At 38.9% G+C, this 17,522-nt stretch overlaps 1 protein-coding gene across 3 annotated transcripts in view; it reads right to left on the minus strand.

Moving 5' to 3' along the window:
• IL7 (interleukin 7) overlaps positions 1–17,227 on the minus strand; it is a 46,512-nt gene extending 29,285 nt beyond the window's left edge. The window contains exons 1-2 of one of the 3 annotated variants that reach the window (XM_053661008.1): positions 16,575–17,184; positions 9,240–9,373 (exon numbers count right to left, since the gene is read on the minus strand). In XM_053661008.1, coding sequence (XP_053516983.1) covers positions 9,240–9,373; positions 16,575–16,584 — 144 coding nt within the window. In that variant the 5' untranslated portion in view covers positions 16,585–17,184. Of the gene's footprint in view, positions 1–9,239; positions 9,374–16,574 lie in introns of all 3 variants that reach the window. The other 2 variants (XM_037150096.2, XM_037150097.2) reach the window with 2 other exon arrangements.
• Positions 17,228–17,522: the final 295 nt, after the last annotated feature.

A 17,522-nucleotide genomic window follows, 5' to 3' on the forward strand; every position in this document is an offset into this window, starting at 1 on the left:
AGATAATATCTCTGAATAAATTTTGCTCCAGTCCTTAATTATATGTTCACTGATGACCACTTAATATTACTATTTGTAAGAATTTGGCATAGAGCACTGTACGCAGTAGGGGATTGATGAAAACTTATGAAAGAAGGGAAGAAATCCAGACAAGTCAACAATGGAGGAAAGGAAAAAGGAAAGGAAGAAGGAAAGAACAATTTTTTCCATGTCTCAAATAATTTAGCACTCTGAGTGACCCCAGGGATAATTCCTTTTCCACATTTTAAGGAGATTGAAGAGTCTAAAGTGGTTAAATGAGGTATCCAAGATCACAGTGCTTGCTGAGAACAAAGTTAGTAAAAACGTGGTTTTCTGATCCTTCACTCAGTGTCCCTCACACTGCACTGCAATGCTGCCTCACTGAAATGCAATCTAATTGCGGGTGTCAGTGGAAAAATATTTTCCATGATACAGAATATTGCTTTATTTATCCTTAAAATGGAGGTTCAGTCATGGATTCTAAAATAAAATGTGTGATGAAAATAATAGCTAATTCAGTTTACAGCTCAGTTTTTTTCTTTGTTTTGTTACTGTGGTTGAGCTAGCTACTGAAAAACAAACAAACAAGGAAACTGGCATCAGCTAATACCCACAGAGTGTAATATATGACTTTGCAGAGCTGATGCAACAGAATTTAAGTATCAGACCAAAATCAGGGGACTATTCTAATTTTTTCTTTGACTTCATAAATTCTTTGGAAATAAGTGAGGGATATACATGAAATTATCCAGGAGGCCTCCAAGATCACTAAAATTCCCCCAAAATAGGAATCTCTGGGGATGAGGCCCAGCAGATTATATCTTAATACACCTTTTAGTTTGTTCTGAAGTACCCCCAAATTTTGAATCACTACTTTGGTTTATGCCCATCAACAATTTTCACCTAAATGACTGAAGTTGTTTCCCATTGTCTTGTTTTCAATCCTACCCTACAAATTATCTATGGGGTTGCCAGAAAAAAAAAAGTTGTAAGATGAAAATCTGATGGCATTACTTCATTCATTCATTCATTAGATTTTTATTGAGAGTTCTAGTCCTTCCCAGTACAGCAGTGAATTATGAAGGACAAAGATTTTTGTTGTTATGGCTCTTACATTGAGTGTCTTCCCACTTGCCACACCTCTGTACACACAAATTCCTCACTGACTTCCTGTGCTTAGGAAAAAGTCTAGACTCCTCTGTATGGTAGCCACAACACTGAGTCATCCAGGCTGCCTCTGAGGATTCAGTTCTCATCTTGCATCCTACAATCCAGCCACAGCATGCCAAGTGGTTTCCTACTTACATTCTTTTGTGAAGTGATCAATCCTCCCCTTGGAAGAGCCCCCCCCAACCCTGTTCTACTGCTTTTGGTAACACCTACATGTATTTTAAGATTCAAGAATCATGGGTGACCAAAATTCATGTAAGAAGAAACAGATGGTTCTGAATTGGCTTATGTCTATAAAAGAAATAAAATAAATAATTAATAACTTTTTAAAAGAGCAAGAACCAGGCCCTGATGGATTTGCTGGTGAATTCTATCTAACATTTAAGTTAGACCAAATCTCTACAATTTCTTTTACAGAATGAAAGAAGAGGAAAGACTTCCTAACTCATTGTATGACACCAGAATTACCTTAATACCAAAATCAGATAAAGACATTACATGAAAAGAAAACTACAATCCAGTATGTTTCATGAACACAGATATAAAAATCTTCAACAAAGCATTAGCAGATCAAATAAAAAATATATACAAAGAAATGTATATCAAAAAGCAAGATAAAATGTAAATGATAAACTAGAAAATGTTTTTAACACATATGAAAATCATAAAATTATTATACTAATATATAATGATCTATTACCAAATAATAGGACTATCAATAAAAGCCCATAAGAGAATGACAAGGGATAATGAGGGCTATGAGAAAAAAGATACCTGTAAGCTCATCATCACCCTTCCCACAGTCCATGTCACCAACTGAGCCATCCTTACAAGTGTGGAGTTATGTGGTTAAATTATTATGCAGAATCATGTTATCAACAGAGAATTTTCCATTGCATTTAAATTTTAAAGCTTTTAAACAACAGAATCCCTTAAAAATGTAGACAATCTATAGGATAAATATCAATAATTGATTTAATGTAAATGATGGGGGCCCATGAAAGCCAAAACAATCTTGAAAAAAAAACAGTTGGAGGATACACACTTCCAATTTCCAAGCTAACTACTGAGCTATGGTGATCAAGATTGTGTGTGACTGACATTAGGAAAGACAAATAGACAATGGAATTGAATTGAAAGTCCAGAAATAAGCCCATACATTTTTGGGTTGAATTGATATTTTATAAATGTGGCAAGATCATTCAATGCAGAAAACAGTCTTTACACCAAAAGTTTCAGGAACAGCTGAAAAAGAATAAAGTTGGACCCCCACATCATATCATATACAAAAATTAACTAAAAATTAATCAAAGACTTAAATGTGAGCTTAAACTATAAATCTCATAGAACAAAACAGGTGTAAGTCTTTGTGACTTTGTATAATACCAAAAGCATGACCAACAATAATAAAAAAAGAAAGAAAGAAAAAAAGGAAGACTGCATCAAAATACAAAACCTATGTGCTTAAAGGGATACTATAAAGAAGATGAAAATACAACCCACAGGATGGGAGAGAATATTTACAAACTGCATGTCTGATAAAGGTCTAGTATCCAGAATATATTAAAAAATTCTTGCAATTGACCAATAAAAAGACAACACAATTTAAAAGTGAGCAGAGGGTTAAAAGAAGATGTCTCTTTAAAGAACATTCAATAATAATGGTCAGTAATGAAAAAATGCTTGATCATTAGTCATTAGGGAAATGCAAATCAAAAAACAATGAGCCCTGGCCAGGTGGCTCATTTGGATGGAACGCCATCCAGTACATCAAAAGGCTGCATGTTTGTTCCCCAATTAAGGCACATACATACATAGGTTGTGGGTTTGAACCCTAGTCTGGGCACATATGGGAGGCAACAGATTGATGTTTCTCTCTCACATCTCTCTTTCTCCATTTCCCTTCCTTCCTCTCTCTCTAAAATCAGTAAAAACATATCCTTGGGTGAGGATTAAAACAAATGAGATACCACTTTCCACACACCAGGACCACTGCAGTAAAATAGTCAGACAAGATTTGGTGAGAACGTGGAGAAACCACAACCCTCATATACTGCTGGTGGGAATGTAAAATGGTGCAGCCACTTTGGAAATAGTTTGGCTTTTCCTCAAAAGTTAAACACATATGATGCAACAATTTCACCTGTAGATACACATCCAAGAGAATTGCACAAAAATTTGTACATCAACGTTCTAAGCAGTATTACTCATCATGGAAACAACTCAAATGTCCATCAACTGATGAATAGCTAAATGATTCATACCATGATATGGTTAATCTTAAAAACATTACACTAAGTGAAAGAAGCCCAACACAAAAGCTATATGTTGTATGATTCCATTTATATGAAATGCCTGGAAAAAACCCATGGCAACAAAAACTAGATTAGTGCCTGCCAGCATCTGATGTTGGGGAATAAAAAGTCACTACTAGTGATTTTCATCACTTTTTCAGGTGATGCAAATGTTTTGGAAGTAGATGATGGTGAAGATTGCACAACTTGTAAATATATGAAAAGCCACTAAATTTCACACTTTAAAAAAAGTAAATTGTAAATTGAATTTTATCTCAATGCAAAATAATTAAAAACATAAAATTAATTGATGTAAAAAAACAGGCAATGTCACAAGCAAAGAAATATAAATCAAAACAAAAGGTTATTTTCCCATTGCCTTGATAGATTTTATCAAAAACAGAAAAAGAATACTCAACGCTAACAAGAATTCTAATTGCTATAAGAACTATAAATTGATTGGTTCTTTCTGGAGAATAATTTTGTTATATGTATTACAAAACTTAAAAATGCTAAATCTATTTAATTTAGTTATCCCAATTCTAGGAATCTAAACTCCATATTTGGAAAATCATATGAAATTAGTGTCTTTATCATTTGTTATGAACCTCCCTTCCCTAGACCCTATTTGGATTCTTCGTAATGTTTTTCATCATGTCTATTTTCTTAGACATCATATCTTTCTTCTACAACTAGATTCCACCTTATTTATCTCATTTAGATGGCTATAACAGTATTTACAACACCTGCTCATCTCCCTAGCTCCTTTCCCTACAATTCATCCAGTCTGGTTACCATCTTAAAGCTCCTAATACCTTCTGATGTTAGTTATCCTCACAACTCCCTAATCCATGTTCTCCCACAAAAATAGGAGGTCAGAGGGGTCTGCTTTGCCTCATAAAGGCATTTACTAGAGCCAGAATGCTTGCATTTGAATTCCAGCTTTGCCACTTGACATCTGAGTTGTCTGGGTCTCTGTACCTTCATTACATAGAGTTGTAAGGATTATAAATTAATACATGGAAACTGCTCAGAACAGCATTGGCAAATAGCAAAACTTATTATTATTACATCATTATCACCTCATAGAGATATTGTGATACTCAAGTAAGATAATGTGTATCAAACTCTTTTGTAATGTACTATTATCATTTTGCATTACAGTGACATATATCTCCATCACCACCACAGATTAGAGAACAAGAACTACCATTTATTTTAATGGCCCACTTTGCACATAGAAAACACTGAAAAGTTTGTATTTTACTGAAATGTTACAGTATGACTGAATCACCATTGACTGTTAGTTTAGAAGAAAGCCCAAATGCCATTACATTAAGACCACTCCCCATCTTGCTATATAACACATAGGCCCATTCATGTCTTCTGCTATGTTCATGATCTTCAAAGTGGAGTCCACAATGGACAGTCCACCGCAACAGGGGAAGGCAATTTTAAAAATTCTATCACAATTTATTTTTATCTCATCTAGGTAAATTTTAATTTTTGTATTTATCATTACTAATGTACATGAAAATACTATGAAAATGCTATACTATATAAATAAATGTTAAATGTGCAATGGAAGTACAGGCTCAAAAAATTTTTGCTGACTTCCAGCCAAGATGGAGGTATAGGTAGACACACTTTGCCTTCTTGCACAACCAAAAGGACAACAACAAATTTAAAAACAAAAACTATCCAGAACTTCCAGAAAATCAAACTGTATGAAAATCTGACAGCTAAGGAGTTAAAGAAGAAACATTCATCTAGACCAGCAGGAGGGGTGGACAGGCAGCTGGAGTAGGGATGACTCACAGCAAGGTTGGCACCTCCCCTGGAGGACCGGACAGGCAAGGTGGTGGCTGGTAGAGCAGGCATGCAGATAAACCGGGAGGAACAACTGGGGAGCAAGACAGACCACACAACCCAGGGTTCCAGCTCAGGGAAATAAAACCCCCAAACCTCTGACTGAAAAAACCTGTGGGGGTTGCAGTGGTGGGAGAAACTCAGCCTCACGAGAAAGTTTGTTGGAGAGACCCACAGTGTCCTAGAATGTATACAAACCCACCCACCTGGGAATCAGAACCAGAAAGGCCCAATTTGCTTCTGGGTATCCAGGGACATGACTGAAAATTAGTCGAGAGCCCAGCAACCAGCATTGTTCCCTCTCAGACCCCTCCCCCACATGCAGTGCTACAGTGCAGGTTGCCCCGCCCTGGTGAATACCTAGGTAACAGGCATGTGGAGAAAAAGAAATACAGCCCAAATGAAAGAACAGATCAAAGCTCCAGAATAAATACAACTAAGTGACAAAGAGATAGGCAACCTATCAGATGCAGAGTTCAAAACACTGGTAATCAGGATGCTCACAGAAATGGTTGAGAATGGTAACAAAACAGAGAAAAAAGTGAAAGCTATGAAAAGTGAAATAAAGGAAAATGTACAGGGAACCAACAATGAAGGAAAGGAAGTACAAGGACTCAATTAACAGTTTAAAGTACAAGGAAGAAATAAACATTCAACCAGAAGAGAATGAAAAAAACAAGAATTAAAAAAAAGTGAGGTGAGACTTAGGAACCTCCAGGACAACTTTAAATGTTCCAACATCCAAACCATTGGGATGCCAGAGGGAGAAGAGGAAGAGCAAGAAATTGAAAACATAATGAAGGAGAACTTCCCCAATCTGGAAAAGGAAATAGACTTCCAGGAAGTCCAGGAAGCTAAGAGAGTCCCAAAGAAGTTAGACTCAAGGAAACACACACCAGGGCACAACATAATTACATCACTGAAGATTAAGGAGGAGAGAATCAAAGCAGCAACAGAAAAAGAGACAGTTACCTACAAAGGAGTGCCCATTGGACTATCAGCTGACTTCTCAAAAGAAACCTTACAGGCAAGAAGGGGCTGGAAAGAAGTATTCAAAGTTATGAAAGGCAAGGACCAACATCCAAGGTTACTCCAACCAGCAAAGCTATCATTTATAGTGGGAGGGCAGATAAAGTGCTTCCTAGATAAGGTAAAGTTAAAGGAGTTCATCATCACCAAGCCCTTATTATATGAAATGTTAAAGGTCTTATCTAAGAAAAAGAAGATAAAAATATGAATATTAAAATGACAACAAATTCACAACTACCAACAACAGAACCTAAAGAAAACAAAACAAAAATGAACTAAGCAAACAACTAGAACAGGAATAGATTCACAGAAATAGATATCATATGTACGGTTATCAGTGTGGAGGGGAAGGGGGAGAATGGGGGGAAAGGTACAGATAATAAGAAGCATAAATGGTAAGTACAAAATAGACAGGAGGAGGTTGAGAGATAGTATGGGAAATGTAGAAGCCAAAGAACTTATATGTCTGACCTACAGACATGAACTAAGGTGGGGGAATGATGGTGGGGGTGTACAGGGAGGAGGGGTATAAAGGAGAGAAAAAATGGGACAACTGTAATAGCATAAGTGATTAAATATATTTTAAAAATGTTTTACTAAAGGGGTGTACTATCTAAAAAGTCTAGAGATTAGCACGCCACTCCACAATGTGGTCTGTCTCCTAGTACCCAGATGACATCATGTACCTCCTCCTAGAACATACTTTATATCTTTCCAAATCTGGCTCACAACTTTTCAAGTTGCAACTTGAATTCTTCCCCCCAAGACCTAAACATCACCAAAGGTAAGCTTCTTAAAAGAAGTCTCTATATCTGGTCCATCATTGCCTTATTCCCAGTCTTCCACCTCTCCTAACACAGATATTGCTACTGGGAGGCAGGAAAGGGTGCTGGTTACCAGCAGAGGCTTAATAGACTGAGCAGCCTGAGCCTCAGATTCTTCCTCTGTGAAACTGAAGCTAGAAGAGTACCTGTCTGATAGGGACCTTGAGACAGTTAAATCAGTTATAACCTGGAATATAACAAGCACTTTCAAGTGTCAGTATTATGGTCTCCCTAAGATTTAAACACAGCCATGTCTGAAAAGTATGCATGAGTGAATGACTCAATCTTCTCTACTCTCACCTCATATTTACAACTTCCCTGAGATTATTGTGGCACTTTTCACTTGGATTGATTACCTCACATACTTTTCCCTGTCTTGTGAATTAATCTCCTTAAGACCAGTAGGTATGCTTTGCTTTGTTTTAATAATGTCATTGTTGCTGCTGTGCATTTTAATAAGATAAGCTCTTTTGTATTTCTGGGTGGGGGAGGGGTAAGCTGTGAATCTGGTGGCTAAATTTTCCTTTTGAATTGTCAATAGTATTTTAATTTATTTTTATTTTTTACAATTTCACATGAGTGTTGCAGAACTAATACTTGTTGATTCCCTGCACAGATAATAGAGTTAAATACAAAACATTATCTTGACTCAGGAAGATTTATTTAGTAGTATCATTTAGTCCAGAAAATGTCAAAAATTCATGAAGTATAAAATGAAAAACAGTATAATCACTTTAGAAGACAGTCTGGCAGTTTTACTCAAAGCTCAACATGGTCTTCCCATACAATGCAGTATCACTGTCCTAGGTATTTATCCAAGTGAATTAAAAACTCACGTTGTATGTCCACAAAAAACCCTGCACATGAATGCTTATAGAAGCTTTACTAATAAGTGCCAATAATTAGGAGCAACCAAGACATGTCCTTCTATCAGTGAATGGAGAAACCAACTGAGGTATAATCATTCAATGGAATTTTATTCAGCAATAAAATGAGATGAGGTATAAGTCATTCCAGAATAAGTCATTGGGAAACCTTAACTGAACATTACTAAGTAGAAAAAGCTAGTCTAAAAAAATGTGTACTGCCTAACTCCAACTACATGACCTACCAGAAAGGCAAAACTAGACATACCACAAACAGGTGAGTGGTTGCCATGGGTTCAAGGGGAGGGCGGGAGGGATGAATCAGTGGAGCACAGGGAAATTTTAAGGGCATTTGAAATCATTCTATCAGACACTGTATTGGCAGACCCATGACACTATGTATTTGTCAAAACCTATAGAACTATACAACACAAAGAATGAAACCCAAAGTCAACTATAAACTTTAATTAATAATAACATACCAAGATTGGTTCATCAATTATAACAAATGTACCACAAAATTGCAAGATGTTAATAATAGAGGAAATTGTGCAGAGGGAGAATGGATATCTGGGAATTCTTTACATTCAGTGCAACATTTTTTGTAAAAGTTGATTCTTTAAAAATAAAATCTGCTTTAAAAATAAAATCTATTATTAAAAATTGTCCATGGTAAATAGAAAAATTAACTCACAGCAAATTATATATGCATGTGTATAAAAATACATACATCATATATATGCATATGCATGTATTCAGATAAAATGAGATAACTATACATATTTTTTTCGTGATAATCTTAAATGTTATATTCTGTTATTTTCCCTCTTGACATAATGCTTCTACAGAGACTAACTGTTAATGACAGGGGAGGAAATGCAAACAGCTGTGCTAAATCATGCTTATAAAAAATTTGATAAATGAACAGCAGTAGGGTTTAAGTGGATAGTTGTGGGATTCTGAAAGTTTAGGAAAGAATTGTTTTTAAAGGATATAATGATGCCAATTATGAAAATACATAGTCAGTAGCTCAATGAATTTTATTCTTTAGTTATTTCACTTTCAAGAATTACAAATAGATACTAAAATACAAAACTGCATGATGACAGCACCTACTACATTTTCCCAAAGAGTTTAAGTCTGAGAAAAGCAAAAGAAGTACATACCAACTCATTGAAGCTGACCATTATAATATGCTGATATTCTTCACCATTTTTACCTTCAATCTCACAATCAGATGATGCTACTGGCAACAGAACAAGGATCAGGGGAGGAATTCCAAAGATATACCTAAAAGAAACTAAAGTCAACAGTAAGTAAGAATAAGCTAAACATTATAAGTCATATTATTTGATAGTAGCATTTCAATGGGCCTGGCCACGCAGTTCTAAAAATTATAAACATGCATCTTGGCTTTTTGATAGAATGGGAAGAATTCTAAGATTCAATATTAAATAAAAACAAACGTAAGACAGAATTTTAGTATTTGGGTTTCTTTCACTTCTTAATTGAGAAATTACTCTTTAAGAAAGTGCAGAAAAGGGTGGATGCCAGCAGAGTCTCTTTGCTCCTGGGAAACACTCAACATATAAATACAATTTATCTAATTTTGATTTATGTTGAACATCCCTACAAGAAAAGGCACCCACAGGTGAATAGGTAAACTAATGACAGGTAAAAACAGTATGCATTTTTGAAATTTTATGATCTATGGCATGTAATTGTATATGTATGTAAAACTCAGTGGTTGTCTAAGTGGATGCATTACAGGTTAATCTCCATGCTACTGCCCTGTGATCATGTGTGTGTGTGTGTGTATATATATATATATATATATGTGTGTGTGTGTGTGTGTGTGTGTGTATGTGTATAGTGTTTACCCTTCCCAGAAATGTTAAAGCTGACATTTGCATTTTGAGACTCCTTATCTTTTCAGTAACTGCTATTTCTAAGTACTCAAAGACCCCTATTCTCCTCACACACTGTTTAGCTTCTTGATATGTAAGAAAAACCCAGTAAATAAGTTCACACCCTGTTAACTAATTATTTCTATCTGTTTTTATAAGCCTTCCTAATTAGGGGCAATTGTGTAATCAAAAGGAATGAAATCATAAATGGTATAATTTGGAGCAGTAATAATACAGGAATAGAAAGTCAGTGGTTCCCAGACATAAAAATCTGGTTATATAGTGACTTAATTCTTCATTAACCTGCCAGAGTATCTTCTCTGCATCTTTTGGTAAATGCTTGGGTTATACTGACAACATATTTTCTGTGAATTCCCCAAATGAACTTTAACTGTACTTATTGAGTGCAAGGCATTTCACATGTGCACCTTCTTGGATAAAGATTACAAACAATAGGACTTCCGCCAAGATGGAGGCGTAGGTGGAAACATTGTGCCTTCTCGCACAACCAAGTTTAAAAACAACAAAGTTTTAGCAACAAAAGCACAGCCAAACCACAGAAAATTGAACTATACGGAAGTCTGACAACAACGAACCATTCAGCCAAACTGGTAAGAGGGGCAGAGCCAGCAGTGGAGCGGGGTCGGGCAGAAAAGATCCACTGGACCTACCCGGGAGCACAACCCCGGCACCCAGGCAGAAGTGGGTAGATCCCAGGTGTGGAGAAGCGGGCGGACCCACTGAGGGCTGACTGAGGTCACACATTCGCACACAGATAAACCAGTGAAGGAGCAAGCAGTGAGACGGACCACACATGCCCCAGCAGTGGGAAGCAGCAGAGGGGACCGCTATTGTCCCTCTCTGACCCCGCCCCCACATACAGTGTCACAACCCAGCAACTGGGTCACCCTGCCCTGGTGGACACCTAAGGCTTGGCTCCTCATACATAACAGGTGTGAACAGATCAAAACATTATGGCTCAAGAACAACTCAGAGCCCCAGAGCCCATAACTCTAAGCAACGAAGAAATAGTCAGACTTTCAGATGCACAGTTCAAAACACTGGTGATCAGAATGCTCACAGAACTGGTTAATTTTAGTCACAAATTAGAGTAACATATGAAGGCTAAACTAATTGAAATGAAGAGAAATGTACAGGAAACCAACAGTGATGGAAAGGAAACTGGGACTCAAATCAAGGGAGTGGACCAGAAGGAAGAAAAAAATGACCAGACAGAAAAATATGAAGAAACAAGAATTCAAAAAAATAAGGAGAGGCTTAGGAACCTCCAGGACATCTTTAAACGTTCCAACATCCAAATTATAGGGGTACCAGAAGGGGAAGAGGAACAGCCTCAAGTGGAAAACTTATTTGAAAGAAAAATAAAAAAGAACTTCCCCAATCTGGCAAAGGAAATAGACTTCCAGGAAATCCAGGAAGCTCAGAGAGTCCCAAAGAAGTTGGACCCAAGAAGGAACACACAAAGGCACATCTTCATTACATTAGCCAAGATTAAAATGAAGGAGAGAATCCTAGAAGCAGAAAGAGATATGGGGACAGTCACCTACAAAGGAGTTCCCATCAGACTGTCAGCTGATTTCTCAAGAGAGACCTCACAGGCAAGAAGGGGCTGGAAAGAAGTATTCCAAGTCATGAAAGGCAAAACCCTACCTCCAAGATTGATGTATCCGCAAAGTTTTCATTTAGAATGGAAGGACAGATAAAGTGCTTCTCAGATAAGATCAAATTCAAGGAGTTCATCATCACCAAGCCCTTATTATATGAAATGTTAAAGGGACTCACCTAAGAAAAAGAACATAAAAAAAGATGAACAGTGAAAGGACAGCAAACTCACAGTTATTAAGAACCACACCTGAAACAAAAGCAAACTAAGAGGACAGCTAGATCAGGAGTGAACCATAGAAATGAAGATCACATGGAGGCTTAGCAACAGGGGACTTGGAGGAGGAGAAGGGGAGACAAGGTACAGAAAATAAGTAGCATAGATGGTAAGTAGAAAATAGATAGGGGGAGGGTAAGAATAGTAGGGGAAATATAGAATCTAAAGAACTTGAGACACGTGGTCATAAACTAAAGGGGGGTAATGGTGGGGGAGGGGTATGCAGGATGGAGGGGAATGAAGGGGGGGAATAGAACAACTGTAATGGCATAATCAATAAAATATATTTTTAAAAAGATCACAAACAATACTCCTTAGAACCCAAGCTACTAATATTGTGACAATGACCTAAAGACTATTAAATATATCACAAAGTCCCCAATAACCTTGTCATCTATGATATCATTATTTGTTATAAATTGGTAGCACTTAATAAATTATGTGCTATTAAAACCCATATTTTACAAGTAAAGTAGGGTGGGTAGCAGATATGGGAACAAACATGAATTCTACATGAATCTCATCTTCATATGTCACTGACACTGGGAAAGGCAGTAGAAACAAAATGAGACATGGAATCTACTCATTGCTCAGCATGAAATATCTATGTACATGACAAGCAGTAATTCACTTAGGGGATTAATAATAATGATGACACTAGTTACCTTCAATTGAATACCTACCATGTGACAAGTACTGTTAAGTGTCACATACATATTACTTCTAAAGAACAAGAGTTCTGCAAGTTAATCTTTTACTGAAACATGGATAGTAGGTGCCAGGTCTGGATTTTAACCTGAGCTTGTTGTCTCACTGGACTTGATCTGAAATGGTCATCATCTTTTGATATTACATTGGTGTTGTGGATGCAAACCACTTCCATGCAACATTATATAAGCCCCACTCTCTCTTCTACTACTGTTCCTTCAGCCTGAAGATTCCCAGATACAAACAACTACTAATGATTTACAAGGTCCTAACTTTGTAATCAGATTTGTATGGATTGTAGACAAACTAACTTTTCCCTGTCACCTTACAGGTGTCCCCATGGTAGACTTTGGGAGAATTAGATGATAAAAGAAAAGTTATATGGCACATAACTTGAAATGAGCTTTAAGGGAAATACAATAAAGTACTCAAATACTACAATGAAATAGGGGCATTTTTACCATTATACATATATGTTATTTCAAAAGAATACCTTCTATAAGTTAATAAAGAAGGATGTTTTATTTTCTATGTAGAGCACTAGCTGTTGTATCTACTTCACCTCAACTTTGAAAAATTCATGCTTCCAAATTCATATAAGCCTGTTTATTCACTGAAAGGCATTTATTTTATCAATCATTTTGAATGATGACTTGGTGGAAAATTCAGTCTTTTTGTGTGTAATAAAACTAGTTTCAAATTCTAAAATATAATTTGACTTGTCAATAAGAAGTGCCCTTTGTTGCCCATTACTGTTAGATAAGTTACCCTCAGTAAGAGTAGGGAAGTGCAGGGCACTGAGGTTTTCCAGAGTGGAGATGGGGTTTGTGTCTTGGTATGACAATGGGCTGTGGACTGAATGAATGGCAGAGTATCTTTTAAGCTTCACTTTCCTGATGTGTAAAATGAAGACTGGAGACTAAATGATTTCTTCATGTCCCTTCCAATTCTCAAGCACCTTATTGCTCATAATCTACCTAGCAATCCACATGCGGTAACTCTTTAGACTTGAAATCACTCATGGACAATGCTGCAAGCATACCCTGGGCTTATGACGTACATCCATCTCATAGATTTCCAGCTCTCTTGCTAATGACTTGCACTTTGGTCTGTAATTGAATTCTTTTTTCCACACCACATAGAGAGTAATATTAGTACTGGCTGCTTTGAGCTTGCTTTAACACTGGTACAATGGAAAAAGGACTCATTTTGTTTCGTTTCAAATTATATATTGATACCCACACTTCCCCCAGCCCGACCTTTTCATTAACTTACAAAGAAGACAAACCATAAAGAATAATGCAATGCAAGCTTGGACTTCTGGAATTTTCTTTAGATCTCCTGAAGGGATTGAAACTGGAGAATTTGTTTTCAGTAGGGACTTTGGTTAAACCAAAATGATGGCTGTCTAAAAAACTCTTGTTGGTTTTTAATTTAAGCCAAATAATACATTCAATCCTCAGCTACTTAAGTTATGGGGTCAAAGTGAACATAAATAAATTAGTTTCTACAACCCATCAAATCCAATCTGTTTTTCAGCCTTTAAGACCAGTAAGTGTTAATCGATTGTCCATTACAAACATTACATAGACCTATTTTCCCTGGAAATTTTAAAAAGTGGTAAAAAGACATTCAGGATGGATTAAAAAACATCTGAATGCATAAGACTTGGTTTTCATATGATCAATTGGTACAAGCAAGTGGGTGAATAAAGAAAATGTTAATGAAGAGTATAAAAGAATCATATGTTATATGGAAATCAGCTTTTTCAGCTTTCAGAAATGAATACGCCGCTCACATAAAGAAATCTTATAACCTCCACAAGCATAGTCAGATTTAACTGTAAATTCTATCCATAAATCCCATGATGAACACTAAAGACATTTCTGAAGCCCTCCTATGGCACTGCATATAATATTTCACACCCATTTCGTGAATTAAGGGCTGCCAATTATTAACATTTTTGCAGATGGAGAATCTGAAACCTAAAAAGCTGGGTTTTTTTTTTCCATATATAAAATGTCTAGTGAGAGGTAAGATTCAAATTCAGGTTTGTTAGGCTGAAAGAGTCTAGAAACTCAGCTTTTAGCCACCAACTTACCCTGCTTCCTAAAAACAAACAAACAAACAAAAAAAACAAAACCCCCCAGAAAACAAAAAAACACACACACCAACAACCGTGTGTTGTTCAGTCGAGGGAAATGTACAGGCACCCACCTTGCTCCATTGGAACCTCACTACAGTACTTCCTGGCCAAGTTCTGACAGGCTGCCATCATATACTCTCATCGCAGGAAAAAAGACACTACCATTTGCTGTTATTTCACTAGGTTATATGTCAGAAGTGCAACCAGAAAAAAAAATCTCACATGTGATAAGATGTGTCAGTTAGTCCTATGAAATGATCTTTTCCATTTTTAAGATATTTAAACGTTAATGTGGTACTGTGTGTAATACTCCTTTATTCACGCTCAAGTTTTCTAATCTTTCTTAGCTCTCTGTTTCTAGTAACATTCCATTTCTCGGTCCTCAATAACTTAAATTCCCAAATGAAGTAGCAAAGAAAAAGGACAAAGAGTAACCCTATCCTTAAAGTTCTAGTGAAATCTATTGAAACAAACTGCAGAAAGCCACTTATTGTAACCATTCTTCCAAGTTTAGAGTTTTAATATTGCTTGTTGATAACAATTTATGCTACATGATTAATATAGATATATTTCAGAAAAGAAAGACTCGTCCATAATGCGCACCCTTGGCTTCCTTTTCTTGTTTCACCTTCCACTTCAGGTCAAGGTGACGCGAGGATTAGATAGAACCAGGAACGATCCAGGAAGAAGTAACAGCAGGACCCGCGGGCATTGAAAGGAAAACAAGGATATACCTAATTTTTAATTCTCCATAAACTTCCGGAGGGTGCCCATTATAAATCTTCTTCCATAATTGTCCTCTATACTCTAACTCGTGCCCCTTTATTTTGTAACTGATCTGGTAATTCTGGGCTATGTCCATTCTTGATTCTTCAAGACCTTGGAGATGGGACAGGGTTCTTGTGATTCCACGGTGGAGCCAGGAAAGCCCACAGACCAAGCGTCAAAGGGACCGAGGAGCTAATCCCTGTTCCAGCACTCTCCCCGACCCGGCTCTTTTTGCATGAGGAAGTATTTACTGTAAAACATTCCAATTTTCCTCAGCAGATTCTCTCCCTTAACATCTTTTTGTCCCATTTCTTATTCCAGTAAACTTTTGGACTCTGGTCACATGGCTGCCAACGAAACCCAGCTCGCCCCCCCCCCCCCTGTTCATTTCAGGTCTGAAATCCGCACAAATAAAATAGGAAGAAAAAGAAACCTGAAACTGGCCTCTCCCATTGTCAGCCCGAAGGCTTGGTTCCCGGCAAAAGGCACAAGGTACAGCCCCTGAGGGAAACTCCCAGCCTCTCTGAGGGAGGAAAACGGGGTTTTCCAGAGTCCTATCCCCTTAGGGTTTAAAATCACTTCTTGTGGGAGCCGCGCTTTCACTTCTCCGGGGAGTTGAGAACTGTAGGAGCCAAGTGCTCCCCGACGCCGGGCGCCGGTAAGTTGTAATCTGGAGCGGCCAGGGACGCGAGTAGGGTGGCTGGGCGAGGAGGACCAAGGGCAGCGTAGCTGAGGACGACCGACAGAGCCCCGTCTCCCTCGGAGGCCCGTCTGCCCTGGCTGACCAGCGCAGAGGCTGCAGCGCTTGGTCCCGGGACAGAAACAGAAACGGGGCGTCGGGGATGGCTTCTCGCAGCCAGCTAGGCGCAGCTGCCCCAGGTGCCAGTGGCTTTGGGCCAGGGAACTCCGGCGCAGCTACCGGCTGCTAGTGGGACAGCCAGTGCTCTCGACAGGTCCAAAGTGCAAGGCCTGGCTGTTCCCGGACGCGCCTGGGCGCGGGGCCCGACTGCGCGCCCCGGAGCCCCCAGCGTGCCCAGCGCGCGAACTTGTGCGCCAGGAGCGGAGCGCTTACCATGGAACATGGTCTGCGGGAGGCGGGCGTGGTCATGATGACCGCAGCGGCAGCAGGAGCGCACTCTCACAGCCCATGATCACTGCGAGGACCACCGTGTGCTCGGAGGGGCCGGTAGTTGGGTCCAGCGGACGCCTCTGCAGCTGGTGCCTCTGCGGCTGGTTCCTCTGCCCCACGCCGCGCCCGCCGCTTCATCCATCCCAGGGGAGGGGGTGGGGGCAGCGGCACACGCCACGGCCCGGCTGGGCGCTCTGCCTTTCCTAGAACTTCCGTAGGATCTGCCGCAGTGTACTTTCAGTTTCTACTTCGCTCTGGATCTGCAGGTTCGAGCGTTGGGTTCATCACCGGCGCCTTCAGTGGCCCTTCTTCCCCTGCGCACCTGTGTACCCCACTCCCCAGCGCTTTCTGTGAATCTGGACCAGGACTAGAGGAGGACTCCGCAGGAGGACCGAGGGGACGTTCTGAATTAGAGCGGTTCTAGGCAAGACGCTTTCCAGATGACCTCTAGCCGCCTTGGCAGAGCTAGGTCCCTGGAATAGGCAAGCATCGGTTGCCACTGTGTCATGGAAGCGACAAAAGTATAGGACGAAAGCTGGGCTACTGCAAGCAGACGCCAGGGAGGGAGCGTAGCAGCTCTGGCCACAGGTGTGATGGCCGGTGCCAATCGGTCTTCTAAGAAAGAAAGTAGGAAGGATTGAGAAAGTCACGCCCTCAGCCTCTCCAACTCCTCTCATCAGTCTCTTTCTGCTCTTTGTAGATGCACCTGCTCAGGTGAGACCTTAGGGTAAAATAATTCTGTGGGTCCACCTACGCTGGTAAGTGGAAATCTTTGGACATGGAAATCAAAGCCCAAATTAGGTGGAGGAAATGGAGTCTATTATAGTTAAATAAGTGACTCTCACATTTATCTGAATTGGCTAAGAAATCGTACTTTTCATTTTGACTGTG

The sequence above is a fragment of the Artibeus jamaicensis genome, unplaced genomic scaffold (assembly GCF_021234435.1).
Source record: "Artibeus jamaicensis isolate MK-2021 breed Jamaican fruit bat unplaced genomic scaffold, CSHL_Jam_final scaffold_916, whole genome shotgun sequence".
In the NCBI taxonomy this organism is placed as follows: domain Eukaryota; kingdom Metazoa; phylum Chordata; class Mammalia; order Chiroptera; family Phyllostomidae; genus Artibeus; species Artibeus jamaicensis.